Source organism: Gobio gobio, assembly GCF_949357685.1.
Source record: "Gobio gobio genome assembly, chromosome: 7".
NCBI lineage: Eukaryota > Metazoa > Chordata > Actinopteri > Cypriniformes > Gobionidae > Gobio > Gobio gobio.
The window spans coordinates 45070125-45098042 of NC_137103.1; the positions used below are offsets into that span (position 1 = coordinate 45070125).

General features: G+C 40.6%; 2 protein-coding genes across 5 annotated transcripts in view; one reads left to right on the forward strand and one right to left on the reverse strand.

Moving 5' to 3' along the window:
* The window catches only part of tfpia (tissue factor pathway inhibitor a), a 1059262-nt gene that overhangs the window by 84166 nt on the left and 947178 nt on the right, over window positions 1-27918 (reverse strand). The gene's annotated exons all lie outside the window — the stretch shown is intronic.
* On the forward strand, window positions 690-27334 carry stat4 (signal transducer and activator of transcription 4). Of its 4 annotated transcripts, none has more exons than XM_079821080.1 (24): window positions 690-1373; window positions 2191-2325; window positions 2654-2789; window positions 4798-4896; window positions 6834-6926; window positions 7036-7114; window positions 7250-7335; window positions 7831-7982; window positions 9255-9413; window positions 10381-10473; window positions 10592-10651; window positions 11992-12012; window positions 12232-12322; window positions 12793-12837; window positions 13065-13148; window positions 14069-14167; window positions 14370-14505; window positions 14636-14688; window positions 14798-14892; window positions 15163-15299; window positions 25287-25478; window positions 26093-26138; window positions 26266-26368; window positions 26969-27334. In XM_079821080.1, exons 2-24 carry the CDS (start codon window positions 2198-2200, stop codon window positions 26981-26983), a joined length of 2202 nt encoding a protein of 733 aa, XP_079677206.1. In that variant the 5' UTR covers window positions 690-1373; window positions 2191-2197; the 3' UTR covers window positions 26984-27334. The 4 variants fall into 4 exon arrangements, with proteins under 4 accessions (XP_079677206.1, XP_079677207.1, XP_079677204.1 ...); XM_079821081.1 differs by having other exon boundaries at window positions 1030-1373; window positions 12796-12837; XM_079821078.1 differs by lacking the exon at window positions 26969-27334 and having other exon boundaries at window positions 1030-1373; window positions 26266-26838.

Below are 27918 nucleotides of genomic sequence, written 5' to 3' on the forward strand. Positions count from 1 at the left end.
ATCTCTAGGTTATTGATAAAAAAAATGAACATGAACAACCTATGTTGATATAGGTGTGGCTAGCTAGCTAACATACAAGATTTTATCATGGCTGCAACATTGGATGCAACTGCCCCTGAGCCACATGGCCCAAATGTAAGCACCTTGTTTGTCTGTTTTGACATACTGTTCTGTTAGAAAATAAACATATCTCACTAAATTTAAATGTAAAACTACATTATCAATATTAATTATTAGTTTACACATTAAACAATGTGTTGCTTTTGAATATATGTCTATATTGTACCATTATATAGCCAACAAAAAAACGTACCGGTAAGTAACATTATTAGATACTACAGCAGTAAAGTGATTACTTTGAGGTAGGCTTTTATTTGAGATACAGTGATTTAATATGACTTATTTTTCAGTGTTACAATTGCCACCAAGGGAGCAATTGCAACACTCTAACTTCTTACATTAGTTTAATATTCTATTATGAATTAGTGCACCTAAAATAAATAGCTCTACTCATTCTATACTAAAAGACTAGATAAAACAAATAAAATTAGAAAATATTAATTCTATCAATTAAAAAAAAACTAATAGGCCTATCAGACAAAATCATTGGTTCTGGGGGGTGGGGAGGCTGGGGAAGTGCCCCCCTGCACCAGCCCCAGCCCCCACCCCCAAACTCCGCCTGGTTTCTTGTATCAAAAGATGACTACTGTATTTCAAGTAGTCTGTGAGTTATGAAGGAAAATGTAAAAACATTTACAATTGCCCCCGGTCTCCCTCTAAATGGGTGACAAAAGCGTTAAATAGTTGCTAATTTGTCCGACTGATTCGATATATTACATAGATGACTCAACTAAAATACGTATTCCATTGCAGGGCAAAGTTTTCTTAAAATAATTAATTCACAAACGTTTTTGTTTGTTTTTCAACTCCATAGTGCATCAACCGTCCTAAAGATGTGAGTCAGTTTGGGGCAGTCAATATAAAATACCCTACCAACACACTTGCTGTCATGTAGGGGAGTTCCCTTGTGTCTTTTTCTACGACGTTTCCGTGTTCGCGAAGTGCTCAACATTTCCTTGAAGAACCCACCTGTTTACCCGTTCAGTCATGATCACTGGATAATATAGCTGACATTCGTGCCCTAAAGGACTTCATTCATGAGCGGAAACTGGACCGTGTAACCATCTCCAGACTTCTAGGAACATCTAAAGCGCCTCTCGCCGGATCAGGTCTGTAGTCTGTGGCCAAGACTCTTGAGGAACTTCTTCTGGTTAAAACGTGGCTGCTGGGTAACGTTACTCAGAAAACATAACAGGTTCAGCCAGGTGCTTTGTGTGAACTTCGCGGGAGTGTCTTTCTCATAAGAGTAACAGGTAATTGTTTGGACCTAGTTTTGGTTTTAATGCAAGTAGATGAAATATTACAAATCAAAGAATTGATCTCTCTATTTGTGTACAAGTTGTTAAAGTTTGATTTATGAAATGTGTAATTGATTATGAGTTACTGCTGAAAAACAGGATAGGCTGGGAAATATATAAGAGATCTTGAACAACATGTCTCAAACTTTATACTCTTAATACACATTAAATAGTTAAAAATATATATAATTTATTCCAGAACTGTGTACATTAGTTGTCAAGCAGAACTGTTGTAACCTACCCCACTACTGAAGTGAGCTGTAACAGTAATAGAAACACAAAGAGGTGTTAAATCACATTCATAATAATGTCAGCATTTTATCCCATTCAAGGTCAGTCCAGTCCATGCAATCCCTTGGAATTGAACCCGTGACCTTGCTTTTGCTAGTACCATTCTCTACACAAAACTTTTAATTTCAAGCAGTAAACATATTAGACATATTTAATTCATTACAGCAAATAAATTGTAAACAAATTTTATATATATGTTTTTTTTGTTTGTTTACACGCAGAACCTTCTAATTCAGTTCTGTCATTTAGCAATCTTAACATGATCACAAATCAAAAATACCCAAGAGTCTTACAATATGTACTGTCACCACAAGAGTATGATAAGATGATGGTCATGGAAGATAGTGGTTTCAACCCCTGTAGCTTATTTCTGATTGGTTAAACAGATTATGTTATCTCCCTTGATTTGCCCTATATTAGTTGAATGTATCAGTTTTTATAGGCTTTTCTTAAATCAATACCTTTTTATTTTTCTTCTTAGCACCACTATGAGTCAATGGAAACAAATTCAACAACTGGATATTAAGTTCCTCGAACAGGTGGACTATTTTTATGATGACAACTTTCCAATGGAGCTGAGGCAGGTGCTGGCCAACTGGATTGAAACCCAAGATTGGTATGGGGCTTTTTCTACTACATATTGATCAGAATTAGTATTTTCAATGTTTATCAAATCACATTTCAAATTTCCATCCCAAAGCAATCACAGAACACTCACCCTAAAATATTCTGAATTTCATAATACAAATTGGTAACATTTTACAATAAGGTTTCATTTGTTAACATTAGGTAATGTATTAGCTAACATGAACTAACCATGAGCAATACATGTTTTACTGTATTTGTTAATTTGTTCAACTTATTTATTATATGTTTGTAACACAATACCCATGCATAAAGGTATTATGCATTCTCATAAAGCATTTTTATCTTCCTCGCCACAGGGAAACCGCTTCAAACCATGAATCTATGGCTACTGTACTCTTCAATAACTTCCTCCTTCAGCTGGAGAGACAGTGTTCTCAGGAGCAGAACTTTCTTCACAGGCACAACCTAAAACGAATATTTCATCAGATACAGGTAACAGATGCACACTGCCTTTCCCCCCCATCTGATGCAAACCTGTTCATAATCATTTACATTAATGAAACCATTTTTCTTTCACTTTGTATGATATGGTCTATCAAAAGCATAGTTTCGTTTAGTGATGCCTGCTTGTCTATTTTTACTCATGTACTCTGAGAAGTGAAAGAAAAGGAAAGTGCGCATATGTACTTGTGAACAACCTTATGACTGCTTATTGAAATGCACAAATGGATGCTCATATTTACAGTAATAGTCAACAAGCTAATAGTATGGAATCTATGTTGTGATTCATAACTCAAGTAAATGTTAATTATGAATTATTGTTCAAGTGCAGTAATCATTTTTTTCAATGGAAGCTTGTGTACTCAAGTGTGGTTTCATTGACTTCAATGGAAACAGTTCTCACCAATATTTAGCACAGAGGTCATTTGCCTCTCATACAGTTTACCACATTTACTAAGGAAGAATATTTACCAGCATTCTATAATTGCTGACATGAATGCTAATGCAACACCAGTACAGGATGTCGAAGAACCCCAAATTCACTGACAAAAGCTGACTGGCCAAACTCTCAGTGTATTTATTTCAGTTATGCAGTATTTTCATGAGTGGGTGTTGTGGGGATTTCTCAGTAGATGAATGCGAAGAAACTTCCACCGAATAATCAAATGTCAGGGGTTTTGCTTGGTTAAAAAAATAACATAGCTGTCTGTAGCTGGTGTTGCCATCCCAAAACAAAAAATGACAGTGTGGGGAGACAACTTTTTTTTTTCTTATTCACGTAGGCTGTATTTGGGGAGGCTGCAAAAAAAAAAATTGTCGTTTTTTTTTGTAGTTTTTTTTGGAAAAAACTCTAGAAATATCATTGTCAATATTGCATGAAAAAAGAACGTCTAGACGAAACACCCACTGTTTTTGTCTACAAACAGAAAAGTTCAAATTTGACCGATGATTTATATTTTCCGTACCATCTAACAAATGTCACTTAAACCCCTACATTTTTTGAAACTCTGCAAAGTGTGTATTTCAAGGAAAAATTCACTCAAAAATGAAAGTGCACTCTTCTAAAACCATTTGTGTGATGACCAGACCAAAATAGTTTGATTTCCTTTTGCCATATGCTTTCATATTAATTATGACAGTAAACATCATTGATTTTGTATCTAGTGACTAAATGTCATTATTAATTATTACTTTCACTTTCCGAGATTACTTAACTCCTTGTAATGCCACATTCCTCATGATACATGATTCCTGTAAATGGTGTTGAGTATTTACTGTCAGACAATTTTTTTCTAGAACTTCAATTTCCAGCTTAATGAAGTGGGTACTTTCATTTTAATGTGGATATTAAAAACACAGACAAAGCAGACTTCAAAGTAGTTCAAACAGATCATGCAATTCCCAGGGAGTGCGTTATGTATTTTCTAAATAGAAAATGTATACATATTATTTGTATATTCATCAAAATGTATTCATCTCAAATAAAATAATAAGCATACAGACAAAAATACAAATGCAAATTACAGTAAATTAGGTAGCACTTTATTGTATAGTCCTTTTCCCCTTGTACATACTATGTACTTATTATAATTATGACAATAACTGGGTTATAACTAGGTACTAACCTACCCCTAAACCTAACCTTAACCCATGAAGTTTCCTTACATTACCTAGTACTGTCTTAGGTAAGTACACTGTAAGTGCACGTACTGTAAAATAAAGTGCAACCTCAAATTATACTGTAGATCTTATTAATAATCATTTTCAAAGTTCTATTGATTGCAAATCTCTGCATAACAACAATAAACCTCAATGGATAGCGATTCTACTCCTATTTTTCCCACTCAGAGTCCCATATTGCAGAAAACATTCCAGCTGATCAGACATCCACTGTGTTATCCTTTTTCACATTAAAATGTATTTTTACCTGTACATTGAAGTATGAATAGAATTCCCGGTCTCACTTCAATGAGTAAATGCTGTTGCATTGTTCGTTCAGGTGAAATACAAGGCGAATCCTATCCACATGGCTGCCGTCATCTGTAACTGTCTGAGGGAAGAAAGACGCATCTTATCCACAGCCAGCATGCAGGAACAGGTATTGCCAACACAGACGCGACAAACGACATGCCAAAACCACATATACCCTGTGCCACTATGTTGTTAACCAAGCTTCAGAGATTTGCAATGGACTCACATGAGTGGGGTCCAAAAGGTGCTTCAATTGACCTTTTGCACTAGCTAGTTAACATGGCCAATATTACAAATGTACTTTGATTTGTGACCTAATATAATGCAGAACCTTAAACGGATAGTTCACCCAAAAATGAAATTTACCCCATGATTTACTCACACTGAAGCCATCCTAGGCGTATATGAAAAACTTCTTTCAGACGAACATAATTATTATTATATTATAAAATATCCTGGCTCTTCCATGCTGTATAATGGTAGTGAATAGCGCTCCTGATTCTGAACTCCAAAATAGTGCATCCTTCTGAAAGATATCCAGAGATATCCAGCTCCATTGCACTCTCAGAAAAAAAGGTACAGTGGAGGTACAATTTTGTTCCTTGGGGAACTAAACGTATAACTGTACCTTTAAAGGTACTCAATTGGTCCTTAGGGTACAATTATGCCATTGTTTTCCTCTACTTAGAGCAGGGGTAGGCAAGTTCGGTCATAGTGAGTCGCTGTCCTGCAGAGTTTGGCTCCAAGCCTCCAACCCTGAAAGACATCTATAGAAGCTCTTATTGAGAATCAAAAGAAGTTTATATGTTGATGTTTTATTGAAAATGTCACCATCACCATTATGGTGATTAGTGTTTCCTTTAGTTGGGCAGTTTCACTATTGGCTTTTTGTGTGAGTTTGTGGTTTTTGTTACAGTGTTAACAAAACACATGATCTGTTCAAATCAAAAGAAACCATAAACTAAAATTGACATGAAGAAAAATGTTAGACTAAACTCATCACTGACTAAAAATGTTAATAAAAATACTTTTTTGCCACAGATCAGACATTCTGAATTTTGATTTTTAAATACGTTCTAGAGGTGAAAGGTTTAGACGCACACAGATATCGAGAATCAGCATATGAATCCCAACAATGGATACTTAATGCTGCAAAGCATGCTGGGAGCCATGAGTTTTATACTGTGGTAGCTTAGTAGAGTTGGAGCTAAACTCTGCAGGACATCAGCTCTCTAGGACCGAACTTGCCTACTCCTGACTTAGAGGTACAAAAACGTACCCTTAAAGGGATAGTTCACCCAAAAATGAAAATTAGCCCATAATTTACTCACCCTCAAGTCATCCTAGGTGTATATGACATTCTTCTTTCAGACGATAAAGTTTTAAATATGGATATTTTTCTTACACAAACGCATCGATTCGGTTCAGAAGGCCTTTATTAACACCCAGGAGCCGCGTGGAGCACGTTATTTGATGGGCAGATGCACTTTTTATGGACTTCAAAAACAGAGCAACTATGAATCCAATTCTAATGCTTGGATTAGCCTGGACTTTTGTAATATACCTCCGATTTTATTTGTCTGAAAGAAGAATGTCATATACACCTCGGATGACTTGAGGGTGAGTAAATTATGGCCTAATTTTCATTTTTGGGTGAACTATCCCTTTAAGGGTACCGTACCACCCCAGTGACGGACACTTTTACCCTAAAAGGTACAATTTTGTACTCTTTTTTTGAGAGTGCGGGTTAATGAAGTCCTTCTAAAGGCGAAGCGATGGGTTTTTGTAAGAAAAATATCCATATTTAAATCTTAATAAACTAAAATAACTAGCAAATTGACTTACACCAAAAGAGTAATTTCTGGGATAATTTTCATTTTTGGGAGAACTATGCCTATAATATTTCTTATTCATTTCACATTGTCAAGTTTCTTTGTTTTTTCAAAAAAATAAACCTTTGTATATTCTCAAGGTTAAAATGATTTTGAATCCTAGATTTTCCATGTTGATCTCACTGTACATTTTGATCTTCTGTTTTCCGTGTTTCCGTTTCATTAATGGAAGGGACCACTGGAGAAGTCGATGCAAAACTCAGCCGCTATGGAGAAACAGAAAGTTCTTGACAACAAAGTGGCTGTCATAAGAAGCAGCGTTCAGGTAATTCACGTTTATTCTTGGTTTATTATAATCATCACAGACATGGGGGTTTAAATATATGAAAGAGTGCATGCATGACATGTGGTGTTATTCATACATGCTATATCAGATGCTGGACCAGGCTGTGAAGTATCTTGAAGACATGCAGGATGATTTTGACTTTCGCTACAAAACTCTCCAACTTCGAGGTGAGCCACTGTATGACTGTGATTACTTGATCCAAAAATGTCTCCATCATACCATTTTATGATATAATATAGAAAATAATATAATATGGGCATATGAGAGATGTTTTTTTAAATACATCCTCTGAAATCCTGTAGATCCAGTTGAGAGGAACTCTTTAACCATGAAGCAAGAAGTCTCTACACTTCAGGAAATTCTGAACCGCCTGGATTTCAAAAGAAAGGCAAGTGTCACTCTAAGCTCTTTTCTGTTTCACTTCACAACCATTTCCTCTTCTCGTTTGTTAAAGGTTTTGTTTATTTACATTGTTTTGAACTTTTTGATCTACCCTGGGAACTTCCTGCCTCAGATGGGTGGTTTTGAGTGATTTTCACACGTCTTTGCTCGTGTGTGTTGTTGTTGGCTTGTCATTGTTTACCTCAATCTTTGCAGTTTGTTGTACTTTTACACAGGGTTTTGTCTTAGTTGTTAATAGATCTATGTTGAGTCTAATTAAGTGATATTGTGGATAGAAATATCTATTTTAAAAATAAAAATATAGCTATTTGTAATATTACAATATTCCTAAGAATATGCTTTGTTTACTTCATTTTGATTAGATAATGTAAAAAAGACGGTTGTTTTTGAGTGATTTTCACACGTCTTTGCTCAGATGTGTGCATTGTTGTTGGCTGGTCATTGTTAACCTCGATTTTTGCACTTTGTTGTACTTTTGCAGGAGATATTGTCAAAGATTGCAGATGTTATAAAGGAAATCGATGCCCTGATTTCCTCCCAGCTTAACCCTGAACTTAAGGAATGGAAACGGAGGCAACAGATCGCCTGCATTGGAGGACCAGTTCTGATAGGACTGGACCAGCTCCAGAACTGGTATAACGCTATATAAATACTGTATAAAGAAATAAAATAATACAGTGGTGGCCAAAATTATTAGAACACTTGACAGATTTGAAAATATTGCCCTTTTTGCCTCCAAAACATGATTTCATTTCATAATGTTCATGAAACATGCAGATGGTTGCTCTGACCATCAAATATCAGATGAAGTTAGTTGTACTGTTTTTATCCACTTTGAACTTTAATATGTATGTCCACCTTTTGTAGCAATTACAGCAGCACGTCTCTCTGGCATAGTGTCAATATATTTCCTCTGAGAACTTCAATACCAATGTTATCCCATGCCCTGTAACTGAAGCCTAAGGCTTTCCTTTGAATGTACAATAGATCTGTGCAGTTTATTTTCCAACTCACCCTAAATGCGCTCAAAGGGGTTGAGGTCCATACTTTGAGGGGGCCAGTCCATCATTTTCAATGTTCCAGCAGATTCCTTCCGTCACAGGTAGTTCCGGCAATAGCTAGAAGAATGTTCCGGGTCATTGTCCTCTTGGAAAATAAATCCAGGCCCAATAAGACAACTCCCAGATGCCAAGTGTTCTAATCATTTTGGCCACCACTGTATTTCAGTTATGATGTTTAATATAGATGTTTTAAATGTTGTCATACTAAAAAGGCACAATGCTCAATGTAAAGACAAGCAGGAATTAAAACTTGCGGAAGAACATTGCAGCCGGAGCTACTTCTCTCTGTTTATGTCTATGGCGAGTCACGCAGGGACTGTGCTCCTCCGCAGCGGTTCCTACCAGACCGGTCTGAAATAGCACCAATATAAACACTTATTATAAGTTTACCATAATGATGTAGGGTAAGACAAAAACACGGTTCGGAAAATGGATTCATGTTGTACATTCTCATTATATAAGTTTTGTAAATCTTGAACACAAAACAGTTACGGACAGCAGCTTTAAGCAATTATGCATTAAATTGATCAAAAGTGACAGACAATAAAGACCTTTATAATGTAATAAAGATTCTATCTTGAAAAAATATCAGGGTTTGCAAAAAAATGTTAAGCAGCTGCTGTTTTTAACATTAATATTATTAAGAAATATTTATTTAAGCACCAAACTTTTTAAACGGTAGTGCATGTCTTTCTAGGTGGTTTCTAAGGTTTTCTGAATGCTTGCTAGGTAGTTGCTGGAGTATTGTGGCTGGTTTCTTGGGTGTTTGTGGTGTTTTGTGGTTGCAAGGATATTAGTTTAGTTAAACTTTTAATCAAACCTTTATGTGATATCACTTTTACAGGTTTACACTGACAGCCCAGAGTCTGTTCCAGATTAAAAGGCAGCTGGACAAACTGGGCGAGCTGATTCTGAAGGTCACTTACGAGAGTGATCCAATCCCACTCCAGAGACCTCAGATGGAGGAGCAAGTCAAATACCTTATATACCACCTCATTAAAAGGTACAATTCAGGGATTGCATTACATTTATTAAAGGGTTAGTTCACCCAAAAATGAAAATTCAGTCATTAATTACTCACCCTCATGTCGTTCCAAACCCGTAAGACTTTCATTCATCTTCAGAAGACAAATTAAGATATGTTTGATGAAAAGCTCTCTGACCCCTCCATTGACAGCAATTTAATTACCACTTTCAAGGCCCAGAAAAGTAGGAAAGACATCTTTAAAATAGTCCATGTGACTACGCAACAAGAATACTTTTTGTGCGCAAAAAACAACAAAAATAATGACTTTATTCAATAATCTCTTCTCGTCTGTGTCAGTCTCCTACGCTGTTGACGTAGTAAGTACAGTGCTGCGCTTTCGAAGCACTACTTCAGAACGCCGGCTTACCATTGGCCGACACTGTTCATGTGAGCACCACAATGCATGCGTGTGATGCTGACACAGGAGCTGGCCAATGGTGAGCCGACGTTCTGATGTAGAACTAGGAAGCACTGCACTGTATTTACAACGTCAACAGCGTAGGAGACTGACACAGACAAGAAGAGATTGTTGAATAAAGTCGTTATTTTTGTTTCTTTTTGCGCACAAAAAGTATACTTGTCGCTTCATAAAATTAAGGTTGAACCACACACATGGACTATTTTAACAATGTCTTTAATACCTTTCTGGACCTTGAAAGTGTTAATTAAATTGCAGTCTATGGAGGGATCAAGAGAGCTCTCCGATTTCATCAAAAAGATCATAATTTGTGTTCCCAAGATCAACGAAGGTCTTATGGGTTTGGAATGACATGAGGGTGAGTAACTAATGACGGAATTTTCATTTTTGTTTCATTTTAAGCCACAGCAATTCACTTTGGGATTATAGTGGCATAAAAACATTAAAATCGGTGAAAGAGAACAATAGAAAGGCTGTGCTGGATGATCAGGAAACCTGGATACACTTTCTCTGTCATGTTTGCAGCTCCTTTGTGGTGGAGAAGCAGCCCTGCATGCCTACACACCCTCAGAAACCTCTAATCATCAAAACACAGGTGCAGTTTACCACCAAGGTCAGGTATGAACCACAGCCTCCTTCAAACTCTTCATGTAAACAAGTCCAATTTCACAACAAGTCGACTGCCTTTAGTCAAACATAAATATTGCCAATTTAAGTTCCCTTTTTTTCTTTTTAGATTGCTGGTTAAGTTACCCGAGGTGGATTATCAACTCAAAGTCAAGACAACATTTGATAAGTATGTTTCCATTATGTCTACATTTTATCTTGATAACCTGGGTCATTCATATTATGCAATACATGTTCAACAACCCAACTTATTAAAAAGACTTGTGCTGTAATATGAGGAAGTATTTCTATAAAAGGGTAAATAAGTCTTAAAGAAATATAATCTGGTCAAGATCAGACACTTAAACAATATTTATAACTTGTTTACTCAATAAACTCAATGTCACTCAATGTCAATAAATTTAACAGGATGGAATATAACAAGATGGAAATCTAAAGTTGTGAGGGATGACATTCAGCTTATAGGAGGCTGTAAATCTAAATAAGTCAATTTAAATAAATAAATAAATATATTTAATATAATTATATAAAAATGTAAACTTTTTTTATGTAGCCTATTGATATTATCATACAGGTTTCTGTTATTTGTATTAGATGGCATGGAATGTTTTAGAGTTAAATAAACCAACTAATGTCAGAAAACCACATTATTCATCATAATATTTATTGACGTTTGTGCTGTAGTCTTCCTACCACACATGATGTCACTTCCTGTAGGATGATGTCAATGAACTGGCTTTTGTCAGTCAAATCTCAAATTCCTTTAGTTGAAGAGTAATTCATTATATATACATATACACTGCCTTTAAAATTTTTTTGATCTGTAAGATTTTTAATGTTTAATTTTTAAGTCTCTTATGCTCACCAAGGCTGCATTTATTTTATTAAAAATACAAAAAAACAGTAATATTGTGAAATATTCAAATGTAATTTATTTCTGTAATGCAAAGCTGAATTTTCAGCATCACTACTCCATTCATCAGTGTCACATGATCCTTCAGAAATCATTCTGATATGAAGATTTGCTGCTCAAGAAACATTTATTATTATTATCAATCCTGAAAACAGTTGTGTAAAAAAAATATTTGAATTATTTGTTGAATAGAAAGTTCAAAAGAACAGTATTTATCTGAAATAGAAAGCTATTGAAACATTGTACTACCTTCAAATGTTTTGGGTCAGTAAGAATTTTCTTTCTTTTTTTGACATTAAAGACATTTATAATGTTACAAAAGATGTACATGACAAAAATGGTAACATCCACTTGAAAATAATTTCCCTAAAATAATAATAATCCCTAATATGAAAAGTACTGCATACTAGGAATAACCCAACTATGATAATCCATCTCATCAATATCATAACCTATACTCATTCTCACATTTGCATTCAAGTCTGTTTCAAAACAATTGTTTAATGTTCACAAGAGATGCAAGCACTGTTTGTATGATAGGTGTGTTTAGCCCAACGTGACCATGTTTTTCTACTCTTTTCTATTTGTGTTTGCAGAGACCTTCCACCAGGCAAAGTGTGAGTGCACTCAACCTCAAAAAGAAGAAGCAACTTCCTGTTGTTTATTTAGGCCAAATTTCAATATGAGTTTTTCAGCTAAGTGTGTGGGGGAAGGGAGACAGCACTTATTTACAGGCTAAATTCTGTACCAGTTTCTATATAGTGGGTTACTGTAATTAACAGTACAGAGGACGTGACGAAAATATCATAAATAACAGTACTGATATTTCCTTATAGGAACAGACAGTTCTTCATCCTCACCAACAATACCAAAGTGATGGATGTTGAGGAGTCAACTGGCTGCCTTCATGTAGAGTTCAGGCATCTGGTATTTAACTCTGAAATCTAGCACACCATTCAAAAGCAATATTGTTTATTATAAGACTTTCCATTAAATATATGTAAATTATTAGTTCACCCACTGTAGGAAAATTAATTAGTCATTATATACTCACCCTCATGTTCCTCCAAACCCATATGCTAATGTTTTTTTCTGTGAAACATAAAAGGTGATTTTTTTTAAAGCTTTCATTCCATACAAGGATAGTTTGTAGTGACCATGGCTCCAAAAAGTGAATAACTTCAGCTTTGGTCTGTTCCTCACATAAACGGCACCGACTTTGTCGTTGAATATTGTCATTTTTTAATTGGTCCTTGAAATTGTGGTCACTATAAGCTGTTGTCTAAATGAGCTGTGTGAAAATGAACATGAGGGTGGGTAAAATATTTTGATTTTATTTTTGGGTGAACTATGCCTTTAAGAGGGAAGATATTTAATGATGTGTTTGTGTTCTGCAGCAGCTGAAAGAGAAAAAGTGTCCTACCGGAGGAAAAGGAAATGAGGTTAGAAAGACTGCTGCCTTTATAGGCGTATCTCTTACAGTGAACTATTTTTACATCTTAAAAGTCCTATGCGATGTCTTGTGTCTTGTTACGAGATGATATTTTTCTCATGTTGTTAGTCGATGTGGAATGCATCATCCTGCCAAGTGCCAACAGAGGGCAGTCTCACACAGTATATCCTCGATATTGGCATTGATGTGTAACATACTGTGTCTCTTTTTTTACAGGGTCCCCTGTCAGTAACAGAGGAGTTACACTCTCTCAACTTTGAGGCCATGCTGATGTTACAGGGCCTGGATATTGATCTTGAGGTGTGCTTTAGTGTGTGTGTGTGTGTGTGCGTGTTCATGTTTTTCTATCTCGTTGGGGATTTCAACCTGAATGCACACTGACTCATGGGGACTTGAAACTGTAAAAATGTAGAACCTTTTGTGTGATGGGTGGGGTTAGTGTAAGGGGATGGAATTTACAGTTTGTACAGTATAAAAACCATTACGTCTATAGAGAGTTCCCACAAAGATAGTGAACCAGTGTGAGTGACTGTAAATAATGAAAAAAGAGATATTTCCATTTAAAACTTTTTGTTTGTTTTGGGTAAGTCTCTTCTGCTCACCAAGGCTTTTTTCATTTATTTGGTTAAATATACAGTTAAAATCGAAAGCAGAGGTGAATTTCCAGTCTGTTAATTTTCCTGTCACATGATCTCTCAGAAATCATTCTGATATGCTAATTTGCTGCTTAAGAAACATTTATTATTATTATTATTATCATTATTATTATTATTATCAATCATGTTGAAATGTGTTGTGCTGCTTAATATGTTTTATGGAAACGTATACATTTCTTCACGATTTTTTGATGAATAGAAAGTTCAAAAGGACATTTGAAACAGAAATCTTTTGTCACATAAATGCCTTTACTTTCACTTTTGATCAATATCATCCTTGCTGAATATGTGTATCAATATATTTGTACTATTGCCATACTTACATTAATGTCAAGTTAATTTGAAGGATATTTATGATTCATATTTTTGTCTGTAATGTTTTATTTATATAGATTTATGAATTACATATTTTATAAATGATTACATGAAAATGTACAGTTCTGATCAGAACAGCTCTGTAATAATTTGCATGGGAAAAAAGTGTGCTAATACCATGCTTTTATGATCTTTTTTTGGTTATTAACCATAATACCGCTTTCTGGGTTTATACTTTCTTTTGTGCAGACTTGCTCCCTTCCACTGGTGGTCATCTCCAATGTCAGTCAGCTCCCAGGGGGCTGGGCCTCCGTCATGTGGTACAACCTGCTAACTGACGACCCTAAGGTGAGCTTCTCAAAGTTCTGAAGCAGATGCAAAAGAGTGGATGTCTAGACTTATAGTACCTTTTTTATAACTTGCAGCACTTGGTAGAAATGGTTAAGATCAGCATGTGGTTTACTATTGTATTATACGACTAAAAGAACTAGAGGTCATAGTTTTAATCAGTGGCAAGGCTTGACTATTTGTACTTCTCTGACGTGTTTAGAACCTTGGGTTCTTCAGTAACCCTTTGCGGGCAAGCTGGAGCCAACTCTCAGAGGTGCTCAGTTGGCAGTTCTCAAGTTTTGCAGGCCGAGGACTCAACAAGGAGCAGCTTAACATGCTGGGAGATAAACTTCTGGGTATGTTTTTTTATATATAATAGGGCATTTATGTCATTGTCAGCTGCTTTACTCTTTTTTTTTTCCTTCAGTTTTATTGTGAACGTATTTTTGCCTCCATCTAAACAGTGTTTTGTAATTGTTCCTGAAGGTCAACACGCTTCTTTTAATGACTGCCAGGTTTCTTGGTCCAAGTTCTGGAAGGTAATATTAAAAAACGATATCATTCTCTTGCTATGTTCAAATTGTACTTGAGCATCATGAAAAGCACAACTATATAAATCCAATATGTTTTTTTCTGTTGCTCTTTTAGGAAAACATCCCTGGCAAGTCATTTAGTTTTTGGCTGTGGCTAGACTCTATCCTGGACCTTATCAAGAAACATTTACTTCCTGTTTGGATTGATGGGTCAGTAGCCTAATCTGATGACATTCACATGCATGATAAATAGAACACAAAATAAACACATATCAGCTCTGTTATTCTAATAAGCATGCAATACATGAATGCAAATATTAAACAATTTGAAATTAGATTGAACTGTTTTATTAATATATTTATCAGTATATTTATAAATGTGAGTTCTGTTCTGATTGATCTGCCATGCTGGATTAATTTGTTGCTCTTTGCAAAACTTTTTTTCTGCTTCTCAATGGACTTTGTTGTTTTGGTTGTCAGTTACATAATGGGATTTGTAAGTAAAGAGATGGAACGTGCCTTATTGAAGGAGAAGGAGCCAGGGACATTCCTGCTACGCTTTAGCGAAAGTCACCTTGGAGGAATCACTTTCACCTGGGTTGAGCAGGATGAAAATGGTTTGTTTTTCTGCTATATAATCATTATGTTTGAAGTACCATATTCACTGGTCTATAATATAGGAGACATGATATCACAGGTGTCCAGTTGTGAAAGGAACATGCCGACTTTTTGGGACTTCTTATCTTATTCCCCATATCCCCCAGAGTTAGATAAGTCCATACATACCATTCTCTTCTCCGTGCATGCCATAACTCTGTCTGACGCACCCACCACTAGCCTAGCTTCGCACAAAGACTGGAGGTAAATGTCTCCAGCTAGCCTACTGCTCAATAATTGTCAAACATTTTGCTATGTGTATAGTTAAATTGTGTACTAAGACCGACGGAAAATTAAAAGTTGGGATTTTCTAGACCAATATGACAGGAACTATACTCTCATTCCTGCGTAATGATCAAGGAATTGTGCAGCGGTGCAATGATATTATGCAGCGCCTGAAAATAGGCTAACTTCCATCAACATAACCAACGTGTAACAGACTTCATTGTGATTTATCTTATAATTTGTTTTTTTTGTGTACATTTTTGAATGTTTAAATAGGTTAAAGGTCTGCATTATCTGTCTTAAAGGGATAGTTCACCCAAAAACAACAATTTTATGTTTTTCTGCTTACCCCTAAGGCATCCAAGATGTAGGTGTCTTCGTTTCTTCAGTAGAACACAAATTAAGATTTTTAACTCCAACCGTTGCTGTGTGTCACTCATATAATGCTTGTCAATGGAGTCTAATTCTATTAGAGTAAAAAAAACATAGACAGACAACTTCAAATGAAACCCCGCGGCTCGTGACGACACATTGATGTCTTAAGACACGAAACGATCGGTTTCTGAGAGAAACCTAACGGTATTTATGCAATTAATTTCACCTCATATCAGACAAACGCTTTAGCTCTCCAGACTGCCATCACTTCCTGTAGGTGAGGTCAAAATTCCGGCCGGGTCATAGATATGTATACGTAGATTCCTCATTCGAGCGATCCACGCAGGCACTAATGAGGTATCTATGTATATATCTATGACCCGGACGGAATTTTTTATTTGCCGCAGGGTTTAATTTGAAGTAGTCTGTCCATGTTTTTTTTTACTCTGATAGAATTAGACCCCATTGACAAGCATTATATGACACACAGCAACGGTTGGAGTTCAAAATCTTCATTTGTGTTCTACTGAAGAAATGAAGACACCTACATCTTGGATGCCTTAGGGGTAAGCAGAAAAACATCAAATTTTCGTTTTTGGGTGAACTATCCCTTTAATAAGTAGGGACTTTTATTTTAACGGATGTTGTAACTTATGCTGCGTTCCAGGCAGGTTTTTGAGCCCGTAAATTACAACTTCTTACCACGATTCACGACTTTGTAGTGTTCCAGGCAAAGTCACGCCAAACTGCCTGAGCACAAGGATTTTGTGTGGTAGTTAGATGTAAACAAAGCATGGCGGACCGTACGGGGTGTATGCTCATTTACAATAATTTCTATCGCCAAAGGTGCTTACTCCTTCCTTATTTGAGGGAAACGGAGGACAAAAACAGCGCAGACGGCAAGAAAAGCTGTTATACCTTTTATTTTACGTTATTTGTATATTTGTTTCATAAACACTGCATCCTATTGTTGCTTCGCGGGCTATGTGACGTCAACAGAGGTGGGTAGTAACGAATTACATTTACTTCGTTACATTTACTTGAGTACATTTTTTGGGTAACTTGTACTTTTAGAGTAGATTCAAAGATGGGTACTTTTACTCTTACTCAAGTAAATTTCTTGTGAAAAAACTGTACTTTTACTTAGTTACATTCGGTGGCGTTCCTCCGTTACTGTCAAATGGTAATAATTATATTATACATATTAAAATAAGTGAATATGACTTTCGCAAGTCTCGCGAAACTTTGGAGAGGCTGCTTCGCGAGAGGTTGCTACGCATCACCCGCTTATAATTAGCGCGCGTTTAGTCGGAAGATGTGTGTGAGCTACGCGAGGCAGATTGCCCGTGGCCTCAAGTTCAGTCTATGTTTTCACTCCAAGATGTCAAGAAGAATAGTTCCCTTTCGTTCAGTCACTACGACGTAACGTTAGTGACTAACGAATGGGGGTTTCGCTTAGAAGCCTATCAACTTCGAGTTTTGAGAAAACGCCCAATGGCGTGCCAATGCCATGGGGCATGCGGAATTTGCATACGTAGCTCCGCCTCACTGCGTGAGTATATAAGGAAGTACGAGGCAATATCGCATTATGTTTCTGCTTTCGGAGCCAAGAGTACCTACCTCTTCACTCCTACAGCCTTCTGAGACTCTGTCAGCTTCTTCGAGACGAGCAGCTTTCCAGTCGGTGTTGGTGTGACGTCGCGTTCCAGTGATCGCATACTTCCTGCCTGCTGATCTGTGCAGTGGTCCGCCTGACAGCTGGTGTGTGTTTCCCTGGGCGCTTCGGCATCGACTGCAAGGTTTTCCTCTCACAAAAAGAGCTTGCGCGTGGCACGTCTTTTTCAAGACGGCTCGCCCGTGCACTTCCGGGTGCGATCGATTTTCCGCTGCTGTCTGAGGACGCATTCACTGCTCGAGCGTGTTTGGGCTTCAGCGCGCACGGGCAGTGTTTGCGGATGTGTCACGTTTCCATTGCGGGGGCGTGACCATCGCGATGTCACGGTCGAGACTCAATGATCTCCGTGAGGAGAGAGAGTCCCCTCTGCCACACCCCAATCTACCGTCCCCGAGTGAGATGGTACTTTGGCTGGTGGCCAGGGTGACCTGAGGGCGGTGCTGTGGTATTAAGAACCCCGACGTTCATTCCTCGGGCCACACCCCCCTCTTATACATCGCTTCCGCGAGTGTTGGATTGAATCTACGGCCCGTCTCTGACGCCCCGTTCGTTCAGTTCACGCTCCGGATAGCAGTGAGATGTCGATCGCCGCATCCCAAGGTGGGCTGGAGTCCTTTGGGGATGACGATTAGGTTGTGCTCCGCCTCCGGGTGTGTCAGCACTGCCTGATCTGACCTAAAGTTGACAGCCATGTTATCTCGGGCAGCCGCGAGTCTCGCGCTGGTGTGGAACTCCGCCCAGCCGCGGGTGCTCGTGGTTGCGCGATTGGTTTTTGGGGGCGGCACCCGACAGCTGTTGGGCCCCGCCTCCAATGCCTTTCGCTCCCGGGGTGCATGAGGAGATCACGCGGTCCCGGAAGTCCCCGTGCTTCTCGCGACCGTTTGGTGGCCTCCTCCGCCTTCTCTGCCCTTGATGGGGCCGCGGCCTAGGGTACACTGGGGCCCCCTCCCCCCCCACTGTTGAACTCTCTGTTGCGCACTACGGTGTCCACAGAGGGCTTTGACGTGGCGTGGTGTGGCTGTCCTAAGCACCCCCCCCAAAGCCTGTGGGCTCGTCTACTTCGGTGGCGTGGTCCCGCAGTGCTACGGGCAGGCCGCCGCCCCTTTGCACATGCACAAGGGTGGAGCCGACCCAGGGCTCTTCATTGAGCTGCGTGCCGCAACTGACCCCGCCCCCGGGCGGTGAAGGTGGCCACACGCTCCCTGGGTCGGGCGATGTCCACAGCTGTGGTCCGGGAGAACACCAGGCCTTACCTGGTGATGTGGAGGACGTTGAGCGGGCCCGCCTCCTCAACTCACCCATATCCCAGGCTGGCCTCTTCGGCGGCGCGGCTGAGAACTGCGCCCAACAGTTCTCGGCCGCCCCAGAGCAGACTGAGGCTGCAACACGTACTGCCCCGGCGGCCAGCTGCTGCACCAGCCGCCGGCCCAGTCGCCTCAGTCCGCTCGCCGCCGAGGGCGCCCTCCCTCTTCCCGCCCGGCCCCAGCAGCAGCCTTCACCTGGGCCGCGCCGTGGAGGTGGTTGAGGATGTCGCCCAGTCCGCTCCCCAGACTGGTTAAACGCCAGGATGGAGGTGGACAACTCAGAGATGGGTTCCAGTTCTTCCCAGGGGATGGTAGCAGGGCCTCTCCTTCCCCCGGTGGAGGGCCGGGGGAAAATCCTTCCGCTGCTGGCCCCCGGGCTAGCAGCGCTTGGGAAGATCTCATGTTCCTGTCTCTGAGCACCCAGAGACCGGTGATGACAGTGCGCGCCACCCTCGGGTCTCGCCACTCGCATCCCTCTCTGTCGCCAGCCCCCTGGCAGAGCAGACCCCAGTGGAACGCGAGTCCTTCCCTGGTCTCCTCTGTCAGGGCGCAGCCGTTAACCGTGCTCCGACCCGGGGACGCCCAACAGCCTCCCCTGTCCGCGCCGGTAACGCTGCCTCGCTGCCCCACCCAGGGTACGTCTGTCGTCCGGATGACCCCGTTGGTGCAGTCTCTGGAAGCCTGGCTTCAGCTTCCGGGGCTGTCCCGCTGGGCTGCCCGGACCATCAGGCTCGGCTACGCGATTCAGTTTGCGCAGGCTCCTCCCCGTTACAGGGGAGTCCGCTATACCATGACCGGGGCCCATGCCCCCGTCATGCGTGCGGAGATTGCCACTCTACTGGCGAAGGGTGCGATCGAGCCTGTCCCTCCAGCCGAAATGAGGTCGGGGTTCTACAGCCCCTACTTCATTGTACCCAAGAAAACCGGTGGGTTACGGCCAATCCTGGACCTTCGCATCTTGAACCGATCCCTTCACCGGCTTCCGTTCGAGATGTTGAGTGCGAAACGCCTTTTCGGATGCGTTCGTCCGTACGATTGGTTTGCAGCGATTGACCTGTAGGACGCCTACTTCCATGTCTCCATCCTTCCTCGACACAGACCGTTCCTACGGTTTGCTTTCGAGGGGCGGGCATACCAGTACGCAGTTCTCCCATTCGGGTTATCTCTGTCCCCTCGCGTCTTCACGAAGATCGCCGAGGCAGCCCTTGCGCCCCTTTGGCAGCACGGGGTCCGCATCCTGAACTACCTCGACGACTGGCTCATACTAGGCCACTCTCGAGAGCAGGTTTGCGGACACAGAGATCTGGTTCTCCACCACTTAACCCGTCTGGGCCTTCGGGTCAACTGGGAGAAGAGCAAACTTTGCCCCGTGCAGAGGATCTCTTTTCTCGGTATGGAGATCGACTCGGTCGCCATGTACGCGCAGCTTTCGAGCGAGCGCGCGCAGTCTCTGCTGACTTGCCTCCGACAAATCGAGAGCAAGAATGCGGTTCCACTGAAACTTTTTCAGAGGCTCCTGGGGCATATGGCATCTGCAGCCGCGGTAACGCCGCTCGGATTGCTTCATTTGAGACCGCTTCAGCACTGGCTTCGCGATCGAGTCCCGAGATGGGCATGGCAGTCTGGCACGCTCCGGGTCCAAGTGACTCGGGCCTGCTTACAGACACTCACCCCGTGGTCGAACCTCAGCTTTCTACGGGCCGGTGTGCCCTTAGAACGAGTTTCCAGGCATGTTGTCGTATCGACGGATGCCTCTGCCACGGGCTGGGGTGCCATGTGCAATGGACAAGCAGCCGCGGGCTCCTGGACAGGACCCCAGCGTCTCCTGCATGTCAATTGCCTCGAGTTGCTGGCAGTACGGTTCGCCCTGCACCGCTTCCGAGCGTTGCTGAAGGGTCAACATGTGCTTGTCCGGACAGACAACACGGCCGTAGTAGTGTACATCAACCACCAGGGCGGTCTACGCTCCCGCCGCATGTCTCAACTCGCCCGCCATCTCGTCTTGTGGAGTCAGAAGCGCCTGAGGTCCCTTCGTGCTGTCCATATTCCGGGAGTCCTGAACCACGCAGCCGACGAGCTCTCGCGGTTTCAGCCTCTCCCGGGAGAATGGAGACTCCATCCCCGGACGGTTCAGCTGATTTGGGAACAGTTCGGCGACGCACAGGTAGACCTGTTTGCCTCCCACGACTCTTCCCACTGCAGCCTGTATTATTCCCTGACCGAGGGCACGCTCGGCACGGATGCACTGGCGCACAGCTGGCCGCGGGGCCTACGCAAATATGCGTTTCCCCCAGTGAGCCTACTCGCACAGCTTCTGTGCAAAATCAGGGAGGACAAGGAGCAGGTCCTTTTGGTCGCCCCGTACTGGCACGGCCGGACCTGGTTCCCCGAACTCATTCTCCTTGCGACAGCCCCTCCCTGGCCTATTCCTCTGAGACCGGACCTCCTTACTCAGAGACGGGGCACCCATTGGCACCCGCGTCCCGACCTTTGGAACCTCCACGTGTGGCTCCTAGACGGGACCCGGCAGGTTTGAGTGGCCTACCACCTACGGTGGTCGCCACCATCACTTCCGCTAGGGCAGAGTCCACTCGGCATGCCTATGCGTTGAAGTGGAACCTCTTCGTCACCTGGTGCTCTTCCCGCCAAGAAGACCCCTGGAAATGTCCGATCGGGTCCGTGCTTCAGTTTCTCCAAGAGGGGCTGGAGCGAAGGCTGTCTCCCTCCACCCTCAAGGTATATGTGGCCGCAATATCTGCCCACCACGATCTCTTGGAGAACAAAAAGGTAAGTCAGCACGACCTGGTCATCAGGTTCCTGAGGGGAGCTAGGAGACTGAATCCTCCTCGCTCTCCTCTCGTACCCTCTTGGGACCTCGCAGTAGTGTTAACTGCTCTGCAGAGACCTCCCTTTGAGCCTTTGCGGTCGGTCGATATTAAGTTTCTGTCTATGAAGACGGCTCTGCTGACCGCATTGGCCTCAGTCTAGAGGGTCGGGGACCTGCAGGCATTTTCGGTTGACGAAGCGTGCCTGGAGTTCGGGCCGGCTAACTCTCACGTGATCCTGAGACCCCGGCCGGGATATGTGCCCAAGGTTCCCACCACTCCGTTCAAGGACCAGGTGGTGAACCTGCAAGCGCTGCCTTTGGAGGAGGCAGACCCAGCCTTGGTATTGCTCTGTCCAGTACGCGCTCTCCGCGCCTACGTAGACATGACGCAGTGTTTCAGGACCTCAGACCAGCTCTTTGTCTGTTATGGTGGAGAGCGGAAGGGAAGTGCTCTCTCAAAGCAAAGGCTGTCTCACTGGATAGTGGACACCATTGCTTTGGCTTACCAGCAGCAAGGCCGACCATGTCCCCTTGGTGTGAGGGCACACTCCACCCGGAGTGTGGCCTCCTCTTGGGCTCTAGCGCATGGCGCCTCGCTAGCAGACATCTGCAGAGCTGCAGGCTGGGCGACACCCAACACATTCGCCAGATTCTACAATCTCCGAGTGGAGCCAGTGTCCGACTATGTACTCGCCCCCCCGAGGGGCCGGTGATGGGCCAGGCTCAGGTGTCTTCGCTTGCTCGCCACTCCACTCCACGGACTGGATACGTGCGATATTTTCCTCAGGTGAGCTCCCAGAGAGCCCTGAGCTCCTCCAGCACTGTCGACGCCGACATCAGTTCAGTCTGCCCTTTCGAGCCCAGACCCTCATGTCCGGCCAGGTGCCCCATGTGCATGGTTCCCTCCGGCGACCCCCACATGTGTATTTCACCGTAAGTCTCCGCAGTGAGCGGGTTTCTTCCCTTGGCGTGTCCCCGCCACCCCTAGGGTTAAAAATCCACCTTCGGCTGGTACCCTAGAGATCTTCCATATGCAACCCTCTCCGGGTCATATGTGTCTCTTAAGTCCTCCCCACGGGTAGGCATCTTTGGCATTCCCTCACTGGGATATGCTTCCCAGTGTACCTTGGTATTCCTGTGTTAAGTGGGAGTCCTTCGTCCGTACTAGTCTTACGACAGGGTACTCACACTTACGCAGGGCACTGGAAGACAGCTGAGTGGCGGGATTATATTGGGACCCCCATTCGTTAGTCACTAACGTTACGTCGTAGTGACTGAACGAAAGGGAACGTCTCGGTTACGGATGTAACCCTCGTTCCCTGAGGAGGGAACGGAGACGTAACGTCCCCTTGCCACATCGAGCTGTGTTGCCTGGAACGCAGGAGTTCAGTCTTGGCTCCTCAAGCAGGTAACATAATGCGATATTGCCTCGTACTTCCTTATATACTCACGCAGTGAGGCGGAGCTACGTATGCAAATTCCGCATGCCCCATGGCATTGGCACGCCATTGGGCGTTTTCTCAAAACTCGAAGTTGATAGGCTTCTAAGCGAAACCCCCATTCGTTAGTCACTAACGTTACGTCTCCGTTCCCTCCTCAGGGAACGAGGGTTACATCCGTAACCGAGACGTTTCATAATGCGATGCATGTTGTGTGCACCAAAACGAACTGACATCTCTCAGCATACAATAAATCCACCCTGAAAAGAGCGGTAAGTGTCACAATGATGCCTATATTTGAACACTATTAACGGTCATTTTGGTAACTATGGGAAATTTCCCCTTATTATAATACTATTTCACACACTGTCCGAGTGTTTTCCTCATATGCGCTCTTGTGCAAGCAATGAATCGTTTGAATCCTCCAAACAACACACGTCCACGAACAAACGTTCACATCTTCACATTTACATATCCTTTTCTTCACAAAACGAAACAAATTGAATAGCCTAATGTGACGTCTTGCATTTATACACAAATCCGGACAGACACCTGTCTGAAGTGTAGAAAATACACACAGATAAAAACGGTATTGTATGTTATTCCTACCTAAAGAATAGCCTATATACTTATAAAAATATAAGAACAAAGTATGTTTTAAGAAGAGCTCTAGTTAGCCCAGCACGCACCATTAATTTACACTGTTTATCCATTAATCACACACACATATATATATATGTGTATATGTATATATATATATATATGTGTATATATATATATATGTGTGTATATATATGTATGTATTATGTATGTGTGTGTGTGTTTTATTTATATATATATATATATATATATATATATATATATATATATATATATATATATATATATATATATATATATATATATATATATATATATATATATATATATATATATATATATATATATATATATATGGTTCATTAGCTTACATTAGTTAACATGAACTAATAATGAACTGCACTTATTTATCTTTATGTTAATTTAAACATTTACTAATGCATTATTAAAATATTGTTAACATTAGTCAATGCACTGTGAACTAACATGAATAAACCATGAACAGCTGGATTTTTATGAACTAACGTTGACAAAGATTAACTAATGCTGAACAGAGGTGTTGTTCATGGTTAGTTCATGTTAACTAATACATTAACTAATGTTAACTAATACAACCTTATTGTAAAGTGTTACAGAGAGGTGTGTGAAAGCTCTCCAAGTAGCCTGAAATTCAGGGTTTTCGCTTATCAATCAGATCGAAAGTAACTAGTAACTAACTACTTGAGTAGTTTTCTCATCGAATACTTTTTTACTCTTACTCAAGTAAATATTACGATTGTTACTTTTACTTTTACTTGAGTAAATATTTCAGTAAGTACTTGTACTTTTACTTGAGTACAGATTTTGGCTACTCTACCCACCTCTGGACGTCAATACTCGTAACTGGGAGTACATCGATCTAGTACGAGTTCACGGGTGGGAAGTCACGGGTTTGGCTGCCGTTCCAGTCCACTTTCACGGGTAGAAGGTTGGAAAAACACGGGTTACGGGTTGCCTGGAACGCGGCATTAGTACACGATGTAACTATACACATCACAACATGTAAAGAGGAAATGTTGGCGTTATTTTGACAATTATTGAGCAGTAGGCTAGCTGGAGCCATTTACCTCCAGTCTTTGTGCTAAGCTAGGCTAGCAGTGAGTGTGTCAGACAGAGTTATGGCACGCACAGAGATGAGAATGTTATGTATGGACTTATCTAACCCTGGGCCCTGTGGGGATATGGTGAATAAGCTAAAGTCCCAAAAAGTTGGCGTGTTCCTTGAAGCAAAGATAGCAACACAAAACAAGTTTCGCGGAGTGAACAGTTAAAATTTTCTGTTTGCAAGCCCCCACAGTTCAGGAACTTGTGCCAAGTTAAGCATTTACTGTAATTTCCTCACTGGGATTTGCTGAGGGAAATTCCAGCCTGGGAATTGTTCCAAAATTTAGAAGATGCCTTTTATCTTATAGCTAAAATAGTGTGTATTTGAATAATCTTAAGAACACGAATTCTGCCCACAGGAGACCCAAAGTTCACCTCTGTAGAGCCGTACACGAAAAACCGTCTCAACGCCTTGCCCATTGCTGATATAATACGGGACTATAAGGTCATTGCAGATGGTGTTGTTCCAGAGAATCCTCTGAAGTTCCTTTATCCCGACATCCCGAAGGGCGAGGCTTTTGGAAAACATTACAATAGCCAGCAAAACAAAGGTTAGATGTCTGTAAACTTCTTAATATTTCACTGTGTCCCATATTTTGTGTAAAACATTCTATACAATTAGGACACACCTAAGAAATAGCAAGAAGGCTCAGGAAACCTCTTTCCATTATCTACATTTGCACACTACTTTTGACTCTTCATTATGCTTAACTCTTCAGCCTTGTTTCCAAACTTTTTGTAAGAAAAATTATCAACAACAAACAAACCTTTTTCTTTATTTTATGGGAGATATAATATAAATGTTAGCCTATTGAGTGACAGCTTAATTTAGGCTACGTTTGTCACTGGATTGTCATTTTATTAATGTTTAATATTGTAAACTTTTTTTCTATTTAAGGTTAATGTTTACTTCATGTATTTTGTTAGAAAATGATATGGTCACACAAATCAAAGTTTTATACGGTACTTAGAAATGTCTCAAATCATATAATCAGCTCATTTTATATTTAATTCACCATTCTTTGGTTGACAGTGAAAAGGAGCTTAACTTTAAGAAAATGTTTACTGACCATTTGTTTCTGGGCCAATTATTTACTATAGTTGTGGAAAGATAAGAAATAGCTTAATATGCTAAAATGTTGTTTTGTTTTTCTTTCTTTTACAGTTTGTCCTTACATTCAGACACACTTAGTTCCAATTTCCCATCGGAAGTGAGTATCTTCATTTTTTTCATATTAATATTTATAATTTTTTTTGTCTCAGTGTTGCATGATTGCATGAACTGATTCTAATGATTTTTGTTTGATTTTTACTTTCTTTGATGTCCTCATTTCTCAGTGGTCCAGTCCAACATGCATGCTCCTCTCCTGAACCGCCAATGTCTCCTGGAATGTTTGAAATTATTACCCAGCACCTCAGTCCCTTTGAGTTTGAAAGCACTGTAAATAACATTTTAAACATATTTTAAAGCTTACTATAATGTTGTCAATTATGATTTTTTTCCCTCGCAATTCTGACTTCTTTTCTCAGAATTGTGAGATATAAACTCGCAATTGCAAGTTTTAAAGTCAGAATTGCGCACGCAATTGCGACTTTATATCTTGCAATTCGACTTTATAACACGAAATTACCAAAAAGTTCACTGTACATCTCGCAATTCTGAGAAAACAAGTCAAAATTGTGAGATGTAAACTCGCAATTGTGAGATAAAAAGTCATAATTATCTTTTGTTCCATGGTGGAAATAAGCTTCCATATACAACCATGCAAAATTTTAAATGTGTATTTTTCATTTTCAAACCTATACAATTTTGTTAATATTCTTGTTTAAATTCAATGTGTTTTTTGGCTTTTGGGTCTAACTGTGTTTATTAATATTATTAATAAATTTGTTTAGTTTTTTTTTGTTCAGAAACATATCTTGTGGGTAATTTGGGGCTGTCACTAATAAGCAAAGCATACCTGTTTAAGATTAAGATTACATTTAAGACAAGCAAACTAACATAATCAGAAAATTACTTTTTTTCTTGTTTACATTGCAGATGAGTTCACCATAGAAAGGGCAACAACCACATTTGGCTCGGATTCAAGATTTTGGATGGTTTCAAAGCGTCCCATCTCTTTATTCTTTTTTCTTTTGCTATCCTTAACTTTTCTGGCTCTATGCCACCAAAAACATAATTTCTCTGTTTTGATTTGCTGACAGAGTGTATATTCCAAAAGACCGTCAGTATGAATATGTATCAGACGTACTATCCATGTCATATTTCTAGTTATGTGGCTGAAGGTCTCTTGTATCTGTAAAATTGGACAAAACATTAATCTCCCTTAACATTATACAGTTTATGTATATATTATGACAAGCTCGATGTTGCTATAGTATTTTTTAAATAAAGAATTTTATGGTCTGTCTATTGTATTATTAGTTGTAGTAGTAGTAGTAGTAATAGCAGTTTACTAAATACCTACAATGGATTGTGGTTATTGACATTATGAGTATGGAAATGTTGAGTGGGCAGCAGCCAGCATGTTCCAACATGGGACTTATACCCACATTCTAGCTGACAGCATCTGTAAAGTGTTTGCACAGTAGAATCCAGTAGTTTAGAAATACAAATAGCAATCAAACCATGTTCTCCTTTAACATTGGTCGAAGTAAATCTTTATAAGCAGAAAACTTCCATTAAAGTCTATTATTAGAAGCAATATGATTAATGACATTTAAATTAAGGCATTTTTCAGACAGCTGGCTTTATACACTTTACTCTGTCTATTGAGTTTGTGCAAATACGACATTAAGTCTTTTGCATTTGTGCAACTATTTCCCGTCTACTTCATTCTCTTATGATGTGGCAAAAAAATGCTGGCGTCTATCACAAGAAAAAAAAACTGTTGGCAGGACAATGAGTCATAAATTAATCGTAATGAAGAGTTTTGTTTCTGTGACAATCCAGACACTACTATGCAGTAAATTTTCATATACCTGTCATGT

Coding starts and splice junctions, on each gene's coding strand:
- stat4 (XM_079821078.1), top strand. CDS start 2,198: ATGAGTCAATGGAAACAAATTCAACAACTGGATATTAAGTTCCTCGAA. Junction 4,897..6,833: donor CAGCCAGCATGCAGGAACAG/GTATTGCCAACA, acceptor CATTAATGGAAG/GGACCACTGGAGAAGTCGAT. Junction 9,414..10,380: donor ATATACCACCTCATTAAAAG/GTACAATTCAGG, acceptor TCATGTTTGCAG/CTCCTTTGTGGTGGAGAAGC.